A 22017-nucleotide genomic window follows, 5' to 3' on the forward strand; every position below is an offset into this window, starting at 1 on the left:
TGGAGGTTGTTGCATTTGATTTGGTTGTGGAAACACATTAGGATGGGGAATTCTCAAGAGTGGATACACATCTTGAGGTGGATGCCCACTAAGAGGATGATACACACCTAAATTATCCATATGCCCTAGATCTTAGAAATGGTTTTCTATTAAGTGTGGGATTGTCAAGAATGGGAAGAATTCTTCTAGAAACAATAAACCACAACAACAATCAACAACAATTCACCACCTCCACATACGATGTTCCCATACTCCCATGCTATATCAATGCACAAAATTAAATTGCCTCCACATGGGCCGATGCTTTCTATCAAGAAAATAATAGCCTCCTTTTGGTTTATGCTTGGACAAGAATTTAAGCAATGTGATAGCCACGACAAGGGCTATCTCGCAAGCATACAGAAAATTGAACAATTATAGTAAAAAAAAAATCAAAGAAGCTCACGAAAGTCCCTAGCAATAATGTCACAATGGTGTCAAGATCCAATGCTTGCTCCTCTTCTTTTCAAGTACCTAATTGAACAAGAAGGATTAGTAAGAAAATAGTAATTTAAAGAAAACAATCAAATTAGCCCTAATGCCTAATTCAATTCCAACTAAACCATCAATCCCTGGCAACGGCGCCAAAATTATGTTACGACCCGAGCGTGTGCACAAAATAATGCACAACACTTTGGTTTTGGAAATGGTATCAAATGGGCATCATACTTTAAATTTATATAAAAGCCGCTTAACACCTATACCATCAAGTATGAAGTGAGAAGGGATCATTCCTAATGGATTGAATACGTGTTGGGATTAAACTTGGTTTCAAAGTTAATTAGATTGTAAAAGAGAGAAGAGAGGGAAAGAGTTTGAGATAAAAAGATTTTTGGTGAAGTGATTAAACTAGAGTTCAATTTAAAGCATGGAAATGGAAATGACAATGCAAGTAAATTAAACTAAGAATTAAAGAGATAGGAAGAGAGTCTTAGGGTTAGGATTCACCACTAAGCTCATGTAATTAACCATTTGCTTTCAATTAATGGGGAAATCATTAGTGTAATTATAGATGTAGCCACAATATCATTACAAATCACAATTGTAAGCATAGATTTTCAACATCAAGAATGAGTTGTCTACTTAATGATAATTAAACTAAAGTATAGAACCCATTCAAGACTACGTCATAACCCACCATACACATTCACAAATGTATCCAATAAGAGCACACACCAATCAAGATAATAATACTAATTGTAATTAGAAGTATGGATTAACATAATCAAGCACAAATTGCCTATTTAACTACAATTAACTAATAACAAGTAAGCTTATTTGTAAAACAACTCATCAAGATTGAGTTTTTATCCATCAAATTAATTGACAATTGTATCACATAAGTACTATGCCATGGCCATCACTAAACACAACTACAAAAAGTATCTAGTGTAGAGTATAATTTTAAGTCAATCACACATAGACATGCAATTTACATATAAAATCAATGGAAGAATTAATTTTCAATCATCTAATGAAGAATAAAATCTCTAATTAATTATACATAGACTTATAATCAACTAGAGATTTCAATGGTAGAATTTATCAAATTAAGCCCTAATTTGTCAAATCAAGCATGTATATATAACGAAATCACAAGGCCACACATTTAATTACAACATATTAATTCCCCAAGAAAAGAAATACAAAGGTTTAGGTTACATAAACTTAGGGCTCATCCAAGCCCTTAGTGAAGAACTAGCTCATGGAGGAGATGATCATAGTGTCAACAAGCCCAATCCCCATCTTTGACTCCTTCTTCTTCTTCCTTGAATATTTCTCAAAACCCTTTCTTTTTTTTTTTTCTTTTTTTTTTTTTCATGTTTTCCAGAGAGAACATGATATTGATTCCAGAAAAATAAAATGTAATATTCAAATAATAAAAATTAACTCCTCAACTAATGGGTCCTTCTTTCCCTTAAATACAAACCCTATTGGAGGCCAATAGTTCACAAAAAAAGCCCCAACAAGAAAATCCTGTAGCCAAGTAAATAATAAAATTCTTTTTAGACCTGTTTAACTCCATTTTGGCCCCGGGCTAATCTGCGTACTTCTTAATCGTTAGGAACATCATCAAAGACCCGAAAAAAGGTAGAATTGACCACTTTTAAAGAATAAGCACACTATATGAACAATGGGTTACTGCCTCCTTTTGCCATTTTGTAAGCTTTTTCCGACTGCCTTTGCTTGACTCCAAAAAGGTTTTAATGAACCGAAATTAGTTCGTTTGAACCTTATTGACCTGAAATTGATAAAAACATAAATTAGAACTAAAATATGCAAGTAGGATAGATGCAAGGACTAAAATACCCTAGCTTAGGTACTGAAATGTGCAACATTTAAGGACTTATCATATATATATACACACATAAGTTCAGCAAACAAGGTACAACACATAACATCAGTTGGCTCGACAAACACAGATAACGATACAACAAATCTGATAATTATATATATACAAACAGTTTCTTGACACTTGTTCAAAAACAGGTACACGAATTAAAACAGTGTTCGTATATCATAAATTAAAATTATATAATTATTTAATATTAATTTAAACTTACACATATTATTTATACAATGATAATGGAAAAAAAAAAATGAGTTCCATAACTATGGGCTCTGATACCACATGTAAACTCTAATTAATTTGTGTTAGACTTGGATCATAAATAATCCTAAATCCTTAGATCTTAGAACTTCAATTAATTTCACATTCTTATAACGTATAAATATATATAGTTAGATATACATACCTCGATTCATGATATCAAACCTTATTGAGACTAAATCCAACATCTAGATCCTTTAACCACGAACTAATTTGCAACTCTGATCAACAGGTAAAGGTAGAAACTGGTTTTTCTCTCTTAGCCTTTTGCACACATAAAACTTTTATGTGTTGTATCAGTAATCGTATATAATTGATGGAGTATATGCACTTTTATAAAGGTAGAGAGATGACCAGTTTTTCTTTTAGTAACATAATTTTACTTTCCATCAAAGTAAGCAATGAGAAGGAAAACACTTCTCCAATAAGTAATTACCAAAAAGGTAATTATAAGTTGACCAAAATAAATAATATTAATTGATATCTATTTACTTAGCCACCAAGTAATATGTCACATGTCCAAATCATGTGGGCCACAATTAAATAAATAATCTTACAAAAGGTAGTCAAGATTGGGTAGAGTCCGGCCTATACTTGATGAAAGATTGTCTGTAAGGTGTTTCTCAACGAGTCCGATCTCTTTTAGTGTTGAGATATTGAACATTGTTACTCGGATAAGTCCTGTTAAGCTATTAAATTCTAAAAATATGGTTTCCAACTCATAAAGGTTGCCAACCTCTTGTGGTATCACACCTGGTAATCCATGTAAAAGAACATTGAAATGTAAGGTTAATTCATGGGAAATGATTAGAGAGGAATCATAAGAACCGACACCTAAACTGAATCAATGAATAAAAAAAGAGCTAAAAAGTAGAAGACTTCGATAACGAATATTTGTAGCTCATATTAGCATGTACAGAATCAATAAATAAAGAAAGAGTTAAACAGATTGATTTTCTAGAAGTTGTTATAGAGAACTACCCAATACAATTATTTGAAAATAGACATTTTTTAACTAAATTTTGAATAAAAAATTAAAATTCCAAAAAATTGATGGTCAAACAAATTTTTGTACAAGTTTCCAATTTTCACATAATGGAAAACACTGTTCTAGAAAAGGTAAACAAATAAGTGCATAACAAAGGATGGCAATGGAGCGATTTGTGGCGAGGAACCCCATCCCCATCTAAAACCACTTATTAAATAGGGCGGAGACGAGTTTGACGAGTTTTTATTTTATTTATTTATTTTTTAAGTACTTTCATAATTATATTACTAATTTAACAAAAGTAAATAATGAAACAAATTTTCATCTATGGTAATAATTTTTTTTTTTCTCTTTTGAGGATAGAATTTAGATTCAACTTCTCAACGGGCTAGTGGCCTAGTGTAACAGGTGAACGCTTGCTCATTTACCCAAAAGTTATAGCTGTTGGGTAGTATTACATATCCATTACCCACCCATTTATACACAATTATTTTCTCATCTGGATCCTTTCTTTCCAAAGGGAGGTCAGGGGTTCAAGCCTTAGTGGAGGCATGTGTGTGTGACTACCAATTAGGAATATAATATTATTGTAGGAACATCAAAATAATACATATAAGTTCTCAAATAAGAATAATACAAAATGATATTTAGTGATTCGAATAGGATAAACTAAGATTTACTTAATATATACCTAATATTATTGAATATATATATATATATATATATATATATATATATATATATAATTTATCACTATAAACGAGTGTGGCGGGGCAACCCATCCCCGTCCCATAACTAGGGATGGCAACGGGGCGAGGCGGGGATTCCATTCCCCATCCTCATCCCCAATGAATTTTTCAATCCACATCCCTGCCCCCATCCCCGCTTAAAATTTCACAACTATCCCTGTACCTACCACCGCCCCCGACTCCTCATCCCCGTCCCCGCCCCGGCCCCAGCCCCATAAATTTTTTTTAATAAAAAAAACACATTTTTTCTTATTTTCATATATATACTAAATCTAATTTAGCAATAAATTATTATATGTAAGGGTATATTAGTAACTTTATACTTAATAGGGGTGGGGCGGGGCGGGGCGGGTTTACCCCATCCCTGCTCCCGGCCACGGCGAGGATTCATAATTTGTCCCCATCTCCATCCCCGTTTAGCTAAAAGAATCTCCATCCCTGCTATAGACGGGGTGGGGTGGGCTGGGGCCCCGGCAAGGATGGTAAATTTGCCATCCCTACCCATAACTATGCTGATTTTCAATCCTATCCCCATCCCCGCCCAAAAACCATTTAACAACCCCATAATCATTCTAACGAGGCAAGTATTTTGCCTTGCCATCCCTAATAACAATCCGTTTGGAGAGTAATCAAAGTGGCCTCTTGTGCCTTCCTAACCCAAATATTGAATCCTCGCTTGTAGAAATAGTATTTTCCTACAAGACAACTATACTATCTTCACGTACACAGCATAATTTATAAAAATTTTATTTTCAAACAAAAAAGGGAGGGGCATGCACAAGGCGCCCGAGCCATGTCTTTCAAGTTCAAAGTTCGTAGCTCATAGGAGCTCTCACTGGAGGGGCTGTGTCTAGTCGGCATGAAGCGGATCGACGAGAATAGCAAAACTCAATTTGGGGAAAAAATGATAAAATAAAAAAATTATAGTGGAACAAAAGTTCAAAACACAACTAGTGAAAGTTGCCCGAGCATATATAGGGGTCATACCTCTCAGGTTATTATCTCGAAGATGAATAACTTTTAAAGAATTAATGTTAAATATGGAAGATGGAATAACATCATTGAGATTAGCACTTAGCATTGATAATCTCTCCAAATTAAGAAGATTACCAATTTCTTTCGGAATTTCACCTGCAAAAGAATTTCGAAATAATACATTTAAGTTCTCAAATAAGAATAATACAAAATGATATTTTGTGTTTTTTAAAGTTCAATTTAATTTGTCTGGATATATATATTCATTTTTTTTTTGTAAAAACCTGACAAGTTTATCACCCCTAAATGTTTGTCAGTTTGTTTTTTGTTTTTTTCTTCCTTGGGTTGGGTAAAGAATTACCCATAAATGTTGTTTACCTTTTAAATTGTTAAAAAGTTTATTTATATCTCTATGGCTATTCCATGAATTAATTTTTGGTTAAACAGAATGCAGACAAGGACCTGTCATAACACGTTATTTTTGAAGCTTCCAATCTATGGCTACTTCATGAAGTAAGATTGGAAGCTTGAAAAGGAAAAACTTGAGAGCACAAACAATGAACCTTTCCGGAAAAAGAGAAAGAAACGGCTATATACCAAATTGATAAAATTAAATAAAAATGAAAGGTAGTATGTGTAATAGTACTTTTGAGGTTGTTATAGCCAAGTAGTAACGTCTTAAGCAAAGTTGAATTCGGAATCCCTCTTAGCTAAACAAGACAAAAGACAGTGCACAAACAACACTGCATGCAAAAGAGCAAACCAAGATTTCTCCATGAGCTAGTGTATGTGATTAATGTGGAATACCAACTCAGTTTGCAAGACATATAACATAAATTTTCTGAATATCTTCTTGCTTTAATGCAGTAAAGAAATATTGGATGTCAAGTCAATGGTATATAATTGAGTTCAACATTGACAAATTGGTCAATGATGATTACTGTGACGTATTAGCCTTCACATTAATTGAGCTTGACGCCAATTCAGCATTTATAGTCTATGATTTCACTTTAGTAAGGATCTGTATTGAAGTTTGACTATTTATTGAGATAACTTAGTAAGGATAAGAACAATTTACACAAGGCTCGGTGCTCCTTTGTTTGAATAGAAAATGTTTTATTTATTTTTTGAAGTTTGGTTATCATAAAATATAATATTTATGAAAAAATAGATATTAAAATTTAACAAAAATAATTTATCCTTTGACAAATTATTTTACATTCGTTCATTTTTTTAATACACAATTCATACATGGATTATTTTACATTCTTAACTTTTATTAAATTACCTAAATTAATTTAAACATAAACTATAAATATGTTTTAAATTAGCCATGTCATTTTATAAAAAATTCAACTTATGATAAATTTAAAAAGTTTTAATTTAGAGAGTTTAAGTCCAATTTTTTAATACACAAGTCGTAGACGGCTCATTAAATGGAAGGTGGCCTAACTAATTGAAACTCGCGAGGAGCTGCTTTTATTGACATAACTACCATCTCGTAGACAGTGGAGCTATCATGTTGAACTTGACCTAACTACCATCTCGTAGATAGTGGAGCTATCATGTTGAACTTGACCTACCACCATCTCAGTGACTCTGTGCTATCATGCGATTGATGGTCATTAGTCTTTTCCAAATTTGCCAGGAATTATAGTTAATGGAGAAATTATTATTATTATTGGCCACTTATTAATTCCCCTACGATGAAATTAGAATGGTCCAGGTAACTATCAATCCAAATTGAAATTTGAGGCATTGAAGCTAGGCAATTAAGTGAAGTTTTTCAATTACATACCACATTTGTAACTAGTTTTCAAGCGACTTCAGCATTTCAAAACTTCTATGCAAAGGTTTTGACCTTTTCCACAATTAGATAAATAAAAAATTAGTGATTTACAACCCAAAAAAAATAAAATTTGTGTGCAAAAACAGAATTAACATTGATTCTTTCAGATTTCATCTCACAATTTTTGTTTAATTGAAGTTCGATCTTCTTGAGTGCTACTACTACTAGAGCTCCTTTCATGTTGATCCTCGTTTGCGGTGATTCTCCAGAGCAATTCAAAGCCAATTCCGTAATGGATGATACAAATTGCACCTTTGCAATGTAGTCCTCCGCCTCCGCCTCTAGCCTTACCAAGTTGGAATCTACAACCTAAATTATTGAATGGGGTAGTGACTCATTTACCCAACCATTGAGTGCTAGATCTCCCGTAAATAAATCATTAGTGGTTTTCTTCTAGTAAATTAATGTTTTCATCAACATAATACCATAATTGTAAATGTCACACTTTATTGATACTAATCCTTTCAATCCACACTTTACATCCAACATAATAATTTATCAATGAATTGATGCGTTGAGATGAAAGAAATTTTGTTATGAGAAAAAGAATTCTAGAACTAGGATTTGAACAAAAATTGAAGCTAAAAGCTTTACTTGGTGAAATATACCCAAATGTGGCTGCTGTCTTGGTTAGTGCAATTTTTCTTTTCATTTTTTTTCCAGAGTAAATTTTTTAAAAGGGGTGCAACACAAGGACTTGTCCAGGTCACCCATCTTAGTATAATTCTCGTCCAAACACACTTAACTAAAAAGGAAACATATGGGCTCCACATGTAAAAGTTGAAAAGAAAGAAACAAATGTGATTTTGTTTGTGCGTGAGAGAGATCCCTATATATGGAATGTGATATATATGTGTGTCTTACAGAGTTGAAAGTAAATGTTTTCATGTGAAACCCAAATAGTATTGTATAACGCAAAGTAAGAGTTTGTAGTGTGAGTGCCATAAATGGCTACAATAGGAATAGGAATAGGAATGGGAAGGTTTGTTGGTTAAGGTCAGAGATATATATGTGTGTCTTACAGAGTCGAAAGTAAATGTTTTCATGTGAAACCCAAATAGTATTGTATAACGCAAAGTAAGAGTTTGTAGTGTGAGTGCCATAAATGGCTACAATAGGAATAGGAATAGGAATGGGAAGGTTTGTTGGTTAAGGTCAGAGATCTCAAGCTATAGGAGCACTTAGAAGCACTTTTTGTATTGCAAGGTCACCTATAAATATGTACTTGTTGAAGGAAAACACATTCCATCATTTAAGTGAAAAACCTGAAAGTAAAATCGTGTGTACTCGGGCTCAAAGTAAATAATATCATATTATGTGATAGAGTGAATTGTTACAAATGATATCAAAGCCTCACTCTGTCGAAAATGTGGCCAATGGAGACGTTGGGCCCTAAGGGGGTGATTGTGGCAATTTATGTGGGCGGGTGCAAGAGACACTAGCAGGCTATCACATTAGGCGACCTAAATGTGCACAATCCCACATTGCTTGGGTGTGAAAATGGGATGTGCTATATATGTGTGATTTGTATACTCCAATTGGTATGAGGCCTTTTGAAGTAAAATTCAAAAGCAAAACCGTTTGAGCTTGAGTTTAAAGTTGACAATATCATATTAGCGGCATTTTTGAAATTCAAGATCTTTTGCTATTTATTTGTTGAGATTTTCCCCGGGAGTAATATAGATTTGTCTTGCTTATGTGCTTCCCTATTGCTCCGTTCGGTAGAAAGGAAAAAAATTGGATGGAAGGGAGAAAAGAAGAGAAGGATGAAACATCTCTAGAGAAGAGATTATGAACTTCTCTCATTTTGTTCGGTTGGATGGAAGAGAAGAGAAGAAGATGACAACCTATTCTGTTCATTAGGAAAAGGGAGTAGAGAGAATTTCAAATTATTTTTATCATTATACCCAACCCTATTTTTACTACTCATTTGACCATTTATTGTGTTATAAGTACAAATAATTTACTATAATTTGTTGTTAGAATCATATTTCATCATAAAAAAAATAATCGAAAAAATAGGCGACTTGTGTTGAAAAAAAAAAGAACATTAATCATAAAATGTCAATTATTAATTGTTAAGAAAAAGATAGATTGAATTGATTTTAATAATTCTATACTCCATTAAAATGATTCTTGTAAATTAGGAGGGGAGAAGAAATCCAAAGCAAAGGAAAAGGTTAAGATAATTCTATACTATATTTGTCTTCAAGTGCAGAAGAGATAGCTTGCTGAGAGCTACAATTGTTTCAGCCGGAGCAGCAGTTTTGGAAACGTCCTTAGGAATTAGGACTTTGATTCATTCCTTGACAGCCACTTTAGAGAGAGAATAATTTAATCAAATACCTAATGCTCCAATTGAAACGTCCTTATCGGAATGCACTTTGATTCATTCCATGGAATCGTCCTTACAATAATTCCTTGGTAGCCACTTTGATTCATACCTTGGAAATGTCCTTATCGGAATGCTCCAATTGAAGTAATTGATTTAATCCTCTCCGACATATATATATATCACATGAATTTGATCAGTTTATAAATACTGCCGATATCAATAAATTAATCATATTTATATGTGGATCTATGTATATGCATAGAGGATAGCAAGCGAGAGTCTATTACATGCGTGAGAAAGATTGGTTGAGAGAGTCAGAGTTCTTCTTGATAGGGTTTTGCGTGAGATGTGATTGTAGAGTTTATTAATATTTGTGAAGGATGATTTTGTAACTTAACATTTTTATAATAGCTTCACTTGTTTTCTCTCATGTCTTTCGTCCAAATTTGAGTGGATGAATATTTGTAAAGAAGGAGGGATGAGTCATCCCCCCTATTTTCTTTTCTCTCTTTGTCTCTTCCCTACCGAACAAAGGAACTTTGTTCATTTCCTCCTATTTTCCTTCCACCCTCCTTTCTTCTTTCCTACCAAACAGAGCATATAAGATCATAAAGATGAGGGTAGTAAATTCTTTCTAAATGAGCCCCGCTTAGGTACCATGTTCAATCAATCTTGAGCCAACATAGCTTTCTTACTTGCACTTGACCTTCCTTCTTTGAGCAAAGAATGTTGTTGTTCTTGTCAACTCACCGGAAAGCGTTTCTTTCTTCTTTTAACACAGTCGAACACAAGTTTGATTTCACCTTTAACGCTTTTTTAGTTAGGAAACGGGTCGGATTGTTATGTTTCTGATTTTTATCATTTTCCACTTTTCGAAATTTTCTGTGACATTTTTGTCTTTTCTCGTTTTGCATGCCGGACACTGTGGGGTGTGCCGGGTGTGCTCGAGAGTTGGTTGGGGCATTTCATTGAGTCTAGGACTCTTTTAAATGTAAGGGTGACCATTTTGGCATTTTTCCCTTTTTTTGGGCCGGACAATCCCGTGTGGGACCCGTTACCGGAATTGTCGTGTACGGGGGTGTTGGTAGGATCCATTTGCATCACATGTATTTTTATTTAATGTGTTTTATGTTGTTGTGGGCTAGTATGTGTGATGTTTCCGATTTTCACCATTTTTCTTTTTCTGGAAATTGTGTCGCCGCAAGGGCATTTTCGTCTTTTCACATTTATCGAGCCGGACGTTGTGGAGTGTACTGGTTGTGTCCTAGAATTGTTTAGGGCATTTCATTGAGTCCAGGACCCTTTGAAATGTAAGGGTGATCATTTTAGCATTTTTTAATTTTTCGAGCTAGACGGTCCCGTGTGGGACCCGCTATCGAAATTGTTGCTCATGGGAATTTTAGTTGGGTCCATTTGCATACATGTATTTAATTTAATGTGGTACATGTGAATATTTTATATTTAGTGCAATTATATGTATTTGTGGTGAGGAAATAAGAGAAAAGAAAAAGGAAAAAGAAAAAGGAATTGGCGGGACCCACGCTTGGACCATTTAAGGTCATGAGACTATAATTTGGTCACATTCTCTCATTTCCCTCTCACTCTTCTGTAGGTTCTCTCTCCCACTCATTTGCTTTTCTTTTTCTTTTTCTTTTTACTTCAAATCTTTGAAGTTAGATCTCTTTCTCATTTCTTAAAGTTTTTAGATGCCGTTTGCGGTAACTTGAAGCCCACGACGAGGTCTACGAATTGATCTGAGCTAATCTTCATTTGGCCACCATTTGGAGGATCTCTAATCCTAGGGTTTGTGAGAAAATTTGGATGATTAATTTGAATTAGAGGTAGGGGTCTCTAATACTCAATTTTCTTGCTCCTTTATGAGTTTTCCTACTTTAATTACTGTCAAGCATGATTAATTTGAATTAAATGTTTCTTAAATGACTTATTTATGTATATGAATCATGTAAGTATGTGTATTTTGTTAAATTGTATGAAGAGCATACTTTATTTGAATTGATTGCCTTGTATATGATATAATTTTTGTAATTGGAATCCATGCCATAGTGTTTGTTATTTTCCTAGAAACAAATATGAAGAAAAATGTTGAGCTGTGATGTGTAAATTTCCCCCATTTTTATACAATTGGAATAATACGTGGCATGCATCCATGGCATTGGGCATAAAAGAAAGGGAAAGTGTTTTGAAATGAAATTGAAAAGGGGATTTTGGGGAGAAATTTTGAGAAAATGGTTTGAGAAAAACCTGGTCGCCGCGGGGTCACCAAAGGGCCGGAGTGTTAATATAGTCTAGAGGGAACTAGGGAGATTGCCCTAGTGTGGTTGAGCTAGCTGGGCCCAAAATGACGCCGCGGGGGTACCAAGGGTTAGGGACATTAGCTAATCCTTATCTCGTGTTGCTACGGGGTCGCCAAAGGGCGGGTTATATTAACAGTTGTGAAAGCGATGGATTTTCCTGAAAATGGAGAGCGACATGCATTACATTGCATTTATGGCACGACATTAATGTGTTTTGAACTGGAAATTGATATTGTATTTTCCCTGGCTTAGTATGACCCCGTTCCCTATTGATCTATTCATTGTTTGGATTCACGGGGTAACAAGAGGTGCGTCTTAGGTATCACCTACTGTGCTTTATGCTCACCCCATCTTATTTAATATTTTTCAGGACCAGGAAATGGAATAGGAGACGCAGACCCTTCAGAAGCATGACAAAGACTAGGATTATACTTTGTTTTCTTTTGTGTATCCACTAACCTTTTGTAAAGTCTCAGAACTATAATAAAGTACATTCATTTTACAAACCTTGACTATGTATTGTAATTATAATTTTCAATGAAATTTTGATGTAAATTGAGACTATGCAGCATTTCCCAATGAATGGGTTAAGAAATTATATTTTTGATCTGTTATGGATGCCATCCAATTGTGTAATGTCATGAGTTGTTGCCGTGAATTTGAGAGTTTCTGTAAACAGGTCTAGTGTGGGTTTGGATTTCATTAAACACAAGCAGTGGCCATTCCAGTGGGTTTTTAGAGTTAGGGCCTTGTGTCGGCCTGCTGATCCTCCTCATCAGTTGACCGAAACCCCAGGTTCGGCTGACCGAACCCCCTCCATCAGCCGACCGAAATGCCTACAGTGAAAGTCCAGAGAGCCTTTTTTCTTCACCACCATTTCGGCCGACCGACCTTGCCTTGTCAGTCGACCGATCCTGCCTTGTCAGCCGGCTGACAGCCCCTCTTTGATCCGTATTGTTTGGACTTCCTAGTAAGCTTGACTTGGGACATTTTTGGACCTTGAATTACCTTATATAATGGTTAAGGACTCAAGAAAATTGACGATGTGACCTAGTTGACCTCGGGTTCGGGTAAGGACCCGGGTAATGGTCCGGATCCACAGATTTAGGTCGTTGCAAAATTGGTATCAGAGCGATGGTTCGAAAACCTTCAGGACGACGGGTAAAGGCCTACTTGGGATTGCATAGGGGAGCTGAATTGCATGATTATGTGCTACGTGTTAAAATGTTTAAATGTTTGAGCAACATGTTTACATGTTTACTTACTTACCTGTTTATTTGCTTACTTGAAATCACATGCTTATGTGTTACATGTGTGTAGCACTGACTTAAATGATCCATGAGTAGATGTTATGTTTTCAGTATATAAATGTTTTGCAAGTGCGTTATTAGGTTGTATTAGCTCTGCGAGTTATCCCTTACGACTGGGAAAGGTGTTAACATTGTGAGCATGAGGGATGTGAATAGTATGATCTTTTGAGTCCAGTTTAATTTGGGCACATTGTTTCATTAGGAGTCTTTTCCTTAGAGACTAGTAACAGTGGAAGGGTTTGATCTTAGGCGTCATCTGGGACGGAAGTTCTCATTTTCTTGCACGGGCGAGAGTTTGTGTTGTGTTTCCTCGATATAGTGAGTGGTATCTTGGGATGATGGATTAGTGGAGCATGGTGTGTGAGTCATGGGATCCTTTCATGTAAGCCAAGTTGATTAGATGTCATAGGATGTGAGATGGTACGTAGTGTATGACTTGTAAGGTTCAAGTGTTGTACGGGTTGAGCAATGTTTGTATTTGGATTTTTAGTTAGAAGTTCACTGATGTTTAAGGTTGAGAGTTTGTCCCTTAGATTGCCATTTTGAGAGTATGAGTTGAGCTTGACCTTGAGTTAGTGACGAGACGAGTAGGTTGTATCTTTTGTTTTGATTACCAGTGAGGAAGACAGAACTTTAGTATGGTGATGTTTGGTGACCATAGAGTGTTGGTCACAGATTGTGTTGAGCCAAGATGAGGAGTGACCTCTTGGGCTTGGTGGCCTGTTTTATTTGATTTTTTTATTTTGTGGCCCTGTGGGCGGGTGTGCGTGAGCGTGTGCAGGTGGCACAAGAAGACTACCACACTGGGTGAGCTGCGGGCACACAACTCAGATGAAATCAATGTGGACATTCCATTGTGTTGGATGGTAATCATAGCAATTGGTTGGGAAATGATAGTGTTAGGGGTGTAAAAGTTGTATACCCTTTTTGTTTGGTCGGATAGGTCAGTTGTAGGTATGACTTGAGTGTCCAGTTAGATACTAATGAGAGACCATTATTTTGTAATTATCGTAGAGTGTAGTTTGTGTGGTTGACTGTTAGGCGTAGTGTATGTTATCCCTCTTAGGGGTTGTTCCTGTAGTGTTGCTGCGTAGGATTTTTATTTTCTTGTAGCGGGTCGTTGACGATGGTGTCGGGTATCATGAGTGATATGTGTTTTCATGTTGAGTTGGCGTCATTTTTGAAGGAGCGATTAGTAATAGAGGCTTGTTGATTCCAAGGGATTGGAATCGTATAGTTATTTTGGGAAGGATGATCATAGGGGTATTAGTACTTGGGGTTCCTATATTGGAGAGTAAGTCAGTTTAGGGGTGACCCCAGTATTTAGGAAGACAATAGTGATTGATTGCATTATTGATAGTTTTAAGGAGATAGTTGGGTGTTGAGCATATTGGAATTTTGTACTTATTTTTGTTTTGAGGGTTTGTCAGCATGGTATTACTGTATGGATGTTCTTTTCATGCGGTAACTAGTGGTCACTATGGTAGTATTGAGAGTGGTGCTCATTTTATTGTTACGATGGTGTTATCTTAAGGATATTGAAGGAAGAATCGCTTGGTGGTGGCTTGATGGTCTGATGGGATGATAGGTTTGAACCATTGTCTTAAATGAGTGGCAGTGGAGGCGTTATGGTGTGATGATTAGTGTTAGGGAGTAGAACGGTTTAAGGTGTGACTCGAACATGGTTTGGGGATTATGATTTATTTGTTGTATGTTGTCTGGTAGGTGATGGGATTATGCACTAATTGAGGTGATTGTGGACAGTTTAATTTAAGAACCAGCGAGAGCGGTGTTGCCAGATAGGCATCTTCTTCTTTTGAGGAGTCAATGGACTGTTGTGACTAGGGTCACAGGTCTTGTATGCACGGTGATTGAGGTAATGTCGTTTTGAAGGGTGAAGGTAGAATGGGAAGTAAAATGTTATTTTAGGACCTTGAGATTGTTTCTTGGGAGTGACTAATTCTAGGAAAAACGGGACGTGGTATCCGAAGGGCTGTGATTGTTTTTAGTGTTGGTATGTTGTGAGCATTGGCGCTTTTGTCCAATGGTAGTGTTATGAGCTGTATCTTAATACTTGACGAGTGGGTGGAGTGAACCTAATTGGTTTAGGTTAGCATGGGTGTTGCAAAGTGCCGTATATGAGGTTTTTGTGTTAATAATGTGCGACGGTCCGTCAGGGGCGAGGTCGCCTAGAATTGAGGTCGTAGTCCTGTGTGTGTTTCCGGTTAGTTCTCCTCCTTATGTGTAGGAAGTTCATTTCATCTCAGGTGAGATTGGGTGTCCATGGTTGGACGATTAGTGAGCAGTATGTGATAAGGTGTTTGGTTCATTCAGGTGCGAGTTGTTGGTCTCTCGTGAGAGCGGGGTTCGTTACCCTTTTTCATTTGTTCTAGTCCTGGCAAGGACATTGTTTGTCATGAGTTTTGTTCTCCGCCTAGGAGTTGTGCACATCTGTGGGTGGACAGATCTGTGAGTGGTTTGTTATGCTGTTAGGGTTCACCAGTAAGGTTTGATTGTATAGGTCAACTCACTCCCACGGAGGGAGGTGGAGTCTCGAGTTTTGTGGTACTTGTTCTGAGAATGGTTTCGACAGGTGGAATGTGAGGCATGGGTTACCAAATAGGGATTTTGTTTTCAATGTTTGGTACTAGTAGTGGTGGCTAGGGAATGTATTGTGAACAGTATTTTGAGGGTGGCTAGGTGATGTAATATGAGTTGTGTACCCGGATGCTTTCATTGATGTCTGAATTGAGTAGTGCATTGAGGACAAGTGCTGGTATTGTTTGAGTGCTAAGCAGCTAGAGAGAAAGAATGTGTGATTTCATTAAGAAATAATAGGAGTGATTGACTTTAGTTTTGAGGTTTCAGGCATGAGATAGGTGTATTGTGTGTTCTGAAGAGGTAAGAATTAAATCAAATGATGCTATGAAGTTATTTATCTGGTGTGGGTGTTATGAGGAAATTAGAGATCTTTTGTACGGGTTGATGATTGCGACGCTTGGTGTTGTGTTGCTTTTAACTTGTTATGATTATGTGATTAAGGCATGATTGAGATTCTTAGAGCTAGTATGGGATTGCTTAGTTATTAAGGTTACATATAGTGATGGATGGATAGTGAGTGGATCTCATTATTGTTTTATGGACTGTGTGAGGCTGTGTTTGAGGTTTGGACTTGAGGACAGGAATGACGTCTGTGTTGGGATCGGATCGATGATGAGAATGGCCTGGCCACCTATTTCTCCTAAGTCAGTCCATCTTTAGCACGATGTCGGATCAAGGGTCAATGATTATTTTAGTCTGTCAGAAACAGTGAGAGCACAGAATTATGGATTGTATTGGTGGGATCGTGTGGATTCAGGTGGTTGTCATGGATAACGAGGTGTGAGGTAAGATCAAGTGTCTGATAAAATATGTTTGTGGTACTATCATTGATCATTAAAAATCTTGATTTGAGGATTCGTGTCTTGGGTATAGGATAGTGCACTTTACTGATTTGGTGACAAATGTTTATGCAGTTGTTGGGAGAATTATTGTTTGGTCATCTTGAGTTTGATAAGTATAGTGATCGTCGTATAGTGTGATTGGTAGTCGTTGGTACGATTTTGGGATGGTGTGGCTATGTACTAGGTAGCAAGTGTTTGGCCTGTCAAAGATATGTAGATTAGAGTTGAGATTGATTGATTGGGAGATGGATGGGATTTCTTGTTTGGGGTTTAGTGTGTCCCTTAGAGGATGAGTTGGGTTGGACGTTGTCATATTCGGTGGTTTGGTGACCATTCATTTCTTGGGTTTTGAAACCTTTCGTGACTATATAAAGTAGACTGATGTCCGTCTTGAGCCAGGCGTTAGGTCTAGTTGGTTCTGCGTTATGATGAGATGAGTTGTGGGTACCCGCATCGGGTTTTGGTGGCTGTGACGTGTGATTGCCTTGTGATGACCGATGTTAAAGGCAATATAATTGATGGGTTTATAGTCTCGAGGTTTTGTGAGGTGTTCTTGAAGAGTTATGGCTGTGGAACTTCTTCTTAAGGAGGGTAGATTTCGTGGACAAAATCTCTTTAAGGAGGGTAGATTGTGATGTTTTCGATTTTCATCATTTTTCTTTTTCCGGAAATTGTGTAGCCGCAAGGGCATTTTTGTCTTTTCGCATTTATCATGCCGGACATTGTGGAGTGTACCGGTTGTGTCCTAGAATTGTTTAGGGCATTTCAATGAGTCCAGGACCCTTTGAAATGTAAGGGTGATCATTTTAGCATTTTTCAGTTTTTCGGGCCCGACGGTCCCGTGTGGGACTCGCTACCGGAATTGTTGCTCACGGGAATTTTAGTTAATTCCATTTGCATACGTGTATTTAATTTAATGTGGTACATGTGACTATTTTATAGTTAGTGCAATTATATGTATTTGTGGTGAGGAATTAAGAGAAAAGAAAAAGGAAAAATAAAAAGGAATTGGCAGGACCCTACCTTGGACCATTTAAGGTCATGAGACCATAATTTGGTCAAATTCTATCATTTCTCTCACTCTTCTACAAGTTCTCTCTCCCTCTCATTCGCTTTTCTTTTTCTTTTTCTTTTTACTTCAAATCTTTGAAGTTAGATCTCTCTCTCATTTCTTAGAGTTTTTAGATGTTGTTTGTTGTAAATTGAAGCCCACGACGAGGTCTACGAATTGATCGGAGTCAATCTTCATTTGGCCACCATTTAGAGGATCTCTAATTCTAGGGTTTGTGATAAAATTTGGGGCTTTTCATCCAATTAGAGGTAGGGGTCTCTAATACTCAATTTTCTTTCTCCTTTGTGAGTTTTCCTACTTTAATTATTGTCAAGCATGATTAATTTGAATTAAATGTTTCTTAAATGACTTATTTATGTATATGAATCATGTAAGTATGTGTATTTTGTTAAATTGTATGAAGAGCATACTTTATTTCAATTGATTGCCTTGTATATGATATAATTGTTGCAATTGGAATCCATGCCATAGTGTTTGTTGTTTTCCTAGAAACAGCTATGAAGAAAAATGTTAAGCTGTGATGTGTAAATTTCCCCCATTTTTATACCATTGGAATAATACATGGCATGCATCCATGGCATTGGGCATAAAAGAAAAGGGAAAGTGTTTTGAAATGAAATTGAAAAGGGGATTTTGATGGAGAAATTTTGAGAAAATAGTTTGAGAAAAACCCGGTCGCCGCTGGGTCACCAAAGGGCCAGAGTGTTAATATAGCCTAGAAGGAACTAGGGAGATTGCCCTAGTGTGGTTGAGCTAGTTGGGCCCAAAATGACGCCGCGGGGGTACCAAGGGTCAGGGACACTAGCTAATCCTTCTCTTTTGTCGCTGCGGGGTCACTAAAGGGCGGGTTATATTAACAGTTGTGAAAGCGATGGATTTTCCTAAAAATGGGGAGCGACATGCATTACATTGCATTCATGGCACGACATTAATGTGTTTTGAACTTTAAATGTATATTGTATTTTCCCCGGCTTAGTATGACCTCGTTCCCTATTGATCTATTCATTGTTTGGATCACGGGGTAACAAGAGGTGCGTCTTAGGCACCACCTTCTGAGCTTTATGCTCACCCCATCTTATTTAATATTTTTCAAGACCAGGAAATGGAATAGGAGACGCAGAACCTTCAGAAGCATGACAAAGACTAGGATTATACTTTGTTTTCTTTTGTGTATCCACTAACCTTTTGTAAAGTCTCAGAACTGTAATAAAGTACATTTATTTTGCAAACCTTGACTATGTATTGTAATTATAATTTTCAATGAAATTTTGATGTAAATTGAGACTATGTAGCATTTCCTAATGAATGGGCTAAGAAATTATATTTTTGATCTATTATGGATGCCATCTAATTATGTAATGTCATTAGTGGTTGCCGTGAATTCGGGAGTTTCTGTAAATAGGTCTAGTGTGGGTTCGAATTTCATTAAACATAAGCAGTGCCATTCCAGTGGGTTTTTAGAGTTAAGGCCTTGTGTCGGCCAGCTGATCCTCCTCATCAGCCGACCGAAACCCCAGTTCCGGCCTACCAAACCCCCTCCATCAGCCAACCGAAACGCCTACAATGAAAGTCCTGAGAGCCTTTTTTCTTCACCACCGTTTCGACTGACCGACCCTGCTTTGTCAATCGACCGATCCTGCCTTGTCAGCCGGCAGACTGTGGGCCATCAGCCAACTGATGGCCCCTCTTTGATCCGTATTGTTTAGACTTCCTAGTAAGCTTGACTTGGGACATTTTTGGACCTTGGATTACCTTGTATAATGGTTAAGGACTCAAGAAAATTGATAGTGTGACCTAGTTGACCTCGGGTTCGGGTAAGGACCCGGGTAACGGTCCGGATCCACGGATTCGGGTCGTTACAGTATATGTGTATATATTTGTGTGGTGTAAAAAGAAATTAAAAATAAAAAGAAAAGAAATTATTTTAGAGGGGGACCCACCACCACCACTTTAAGTGGTCATAAGACCACATTCTTAGCCTCAATTTTCTCTTCCTCTCCCGCTGGTCTCTCTCTCACCCTCTCAATTTACTTTTTTCTTTTTCTTTTTACTTCAAAACTTTGATCCATGATTTCTCTTTCATCATTTGGAGTTTGTAGATACCGTTTGCGGCAAATTAAAGATCACGGCGAGATCTACGATTTGATTAAAGCAATTCTTTGTTTAGCGCACTTGGAAATTTTGGGATCTAGGGCACAAAATTGGGGTTTTTGCTTATTTTGAGGTAGAGGTCACTACAAGAAATTAGGGTTTTAGGGACAGTCGAAACTGTCCCTAAAAGCTCAAAAATCGTCCCTAAAAGTCAAATTGGTGCGTCACTAAAAGTAGCGTGACAAAAGAGTTTTAGGGACGGTCAAAGATGAGCATGACAAATACTTTAGACCTTTAGGGACAGTACTTACTATCCCAAATAACACCGTTCCTAAAACTTATTAGGGACGGTATAGACTGTCACTAATAAGGTATGAATTAGGGACAGTTTCAGGGATTGTCCCCAATACGTATGGGATGGATGGACTGTTCCTAATACATTTATTATTATTATTATTATTATTATTATTATTATTATTATTTTATTAGGGACAGATAGACTGTCCCTAATACATTAATTTTTTTTTTTTTAATGCTTGATTTGTGGGTTTAACCATTCCGAATACATGTAAAACATAAACAAAATGGATCTACAATTACATTCAAAAAGATATTACTAGCCATAAATCAAAATAAATCCACAATATATATAGCGAAGATCCATAAAACCTCTAGTTTTCTAAACAAAAACTAAAACCATCTGATAGCACAAAAAATTGTTCCATCCTCTTCACCATCCATTATTCATCTGGTTATTCATTCTGTCCTAGAAGCCTCGTCACATGATGTGGAGGCACGTTGACGCTTTAGAGCCATGAAACTATATTTGAATCCACGGCAATATCCCTTCCTTATGCCTAGTTGGTTTTGCACTATCTCAACATCATTTATGATTGGACTCATACCATCACAATTTTGAGAATTTTGTATAGCCTTTTCTTTCATTCCATCCTACAAAATATTTAAGTGCACTATTAAATTGAAAGAATATGGCATAGGAATAAATCATGTGCAAGCTAGAATATTAATCTTAGCGAGAAAAAAAAATACTTATTATATTCAAGATCTGATATTAGAAACTAGAAACAAAAATGTCCTTTTCTCAACATTTCATCATTCTCTTCTCTCAAAGAAATTCATAATACAAACCAGACCTTTAATTTTATAAAATATCTCACTTGCACAACAAAAAGGGCAGCACAACTTCTTCTTTCAACTTTGGGATTTCTCACAAATACAAATACTCTTATTACTTTTAGAAATTCTTGGAGCATGTGAGGATGGGTATGCAGATCATTTAAATGCTTTTTCATGTGTTACTATATATGCAGATGACAGTTTACATGTCTCTGTTTCTGCTTTACCTAATTTAATTGCCTCTTGATTTGACATGTTCATAGAGAAACTTGTTGACAAATTTGACGTAATGGAAAGTAGATATAAAAATTTGCTACAATGTGCTGTTATCTGTTGATACTTTTGTACAACCAGCTAAAGTGTAGCTTCTGCTAGACTACTTTATAGTTTTATTGATCATTAGTAAGTTATTTTCAATTAAAAAATGACAATTCTTGAGAATACAAAGAATATTTTGTGAGCACTGCTACATACTATTCAAATTCATGCAATGATACATCTCAAAACTCATTTAAAATGTGAGAGGGCTATTAGCCTATCACAAAAAGAATTGCAGTTCATTTATAATTGGACAGTACCAATGTAAACAATATGGATCATAATTTAATTAATTAAATTTATAAAATATCTAAGAGATAAGTGTCTTCTCACAAATACAAATACTCTTATTACATGGCCAACTAAGTTTTACTAATTTCAGAAACAGAATGATAAATATAATAGAAACATAAAAAGGGCCTGAATTTGGGATTTCTCCAACCTTCAAAAATTAGATTTAGAAACATAAAAAGGGCCTGAATTATGTTCAAAATACAGTACTCTTAGTTTAAAAGATGGCCATTACAACTACCATCTGACGACGGCCGTTCCAATACGCCAAACTGAATGTAGTGAATGTGTGGTTCAAGAAAAGCCTTTTATGTCAAATTTAAATTTATAAAAACCACTACCAACTCTACTACTAACGTAGCAAGAGTGAGTAGGGATCGTCCCAAGGGATTATACGTGTTGGAATTTCAACTTCGACTCTAGCGTACCAAATGATTGCAAAAGAGAATTGGGTTGGTTGATTACTAATTAAAATGCAATAAGATAAAGAGTAA

General features: G+C 36.2%; 1 protein-coding gene across 1 annotated transcript in view; it reads right to left on the bottom strand.

Annotated features, from left to right (window-relative positions):
• Window positions 1-3203: 3203 nt before the first annotated feature.
• The window catches only part of LOC132271386 (probable LRR receptor-like serine/threonine-protein kinase At3g47570), a 49191-nt gene continuing 30377 nt past the window's right edge, over window positions 3204-22017 (bottom strand). The window contains exons 2-3 of the mRNA XM_059772744.1: window positions 5375-5518; window positions 3204-3403 (exon numbers count right to left, since the gene is read on the bottom strand). Of these exons, the coding sequence (XP_059628727.1) occupies window positions 3204-3403; window positions 5375-5518 (344 nt within the window). The remainder of the gene's footprint in view (window positions 3404-5374; window positions 5519-22017) is intronic.

The sequence above is a fragment of the Cornus florida genome, unplaced genomic scaffold (assembly GCF_030987335.1).
Source record: "Cornus florida cultivar Cherokee Brave unplaced genomic scaffold, ASM3098733v1 CherokeeBrave_3.0.0_Hap2_Chr01, whole genome shotgun sequence".
Classification (NCBI taxonomy): domain Eukaryota; kingdom Viridiplantae; phylum Streptophyta; class Magnoliopsida; order Cornales; family Cornaceae; genus Cornus; species Cornus florida.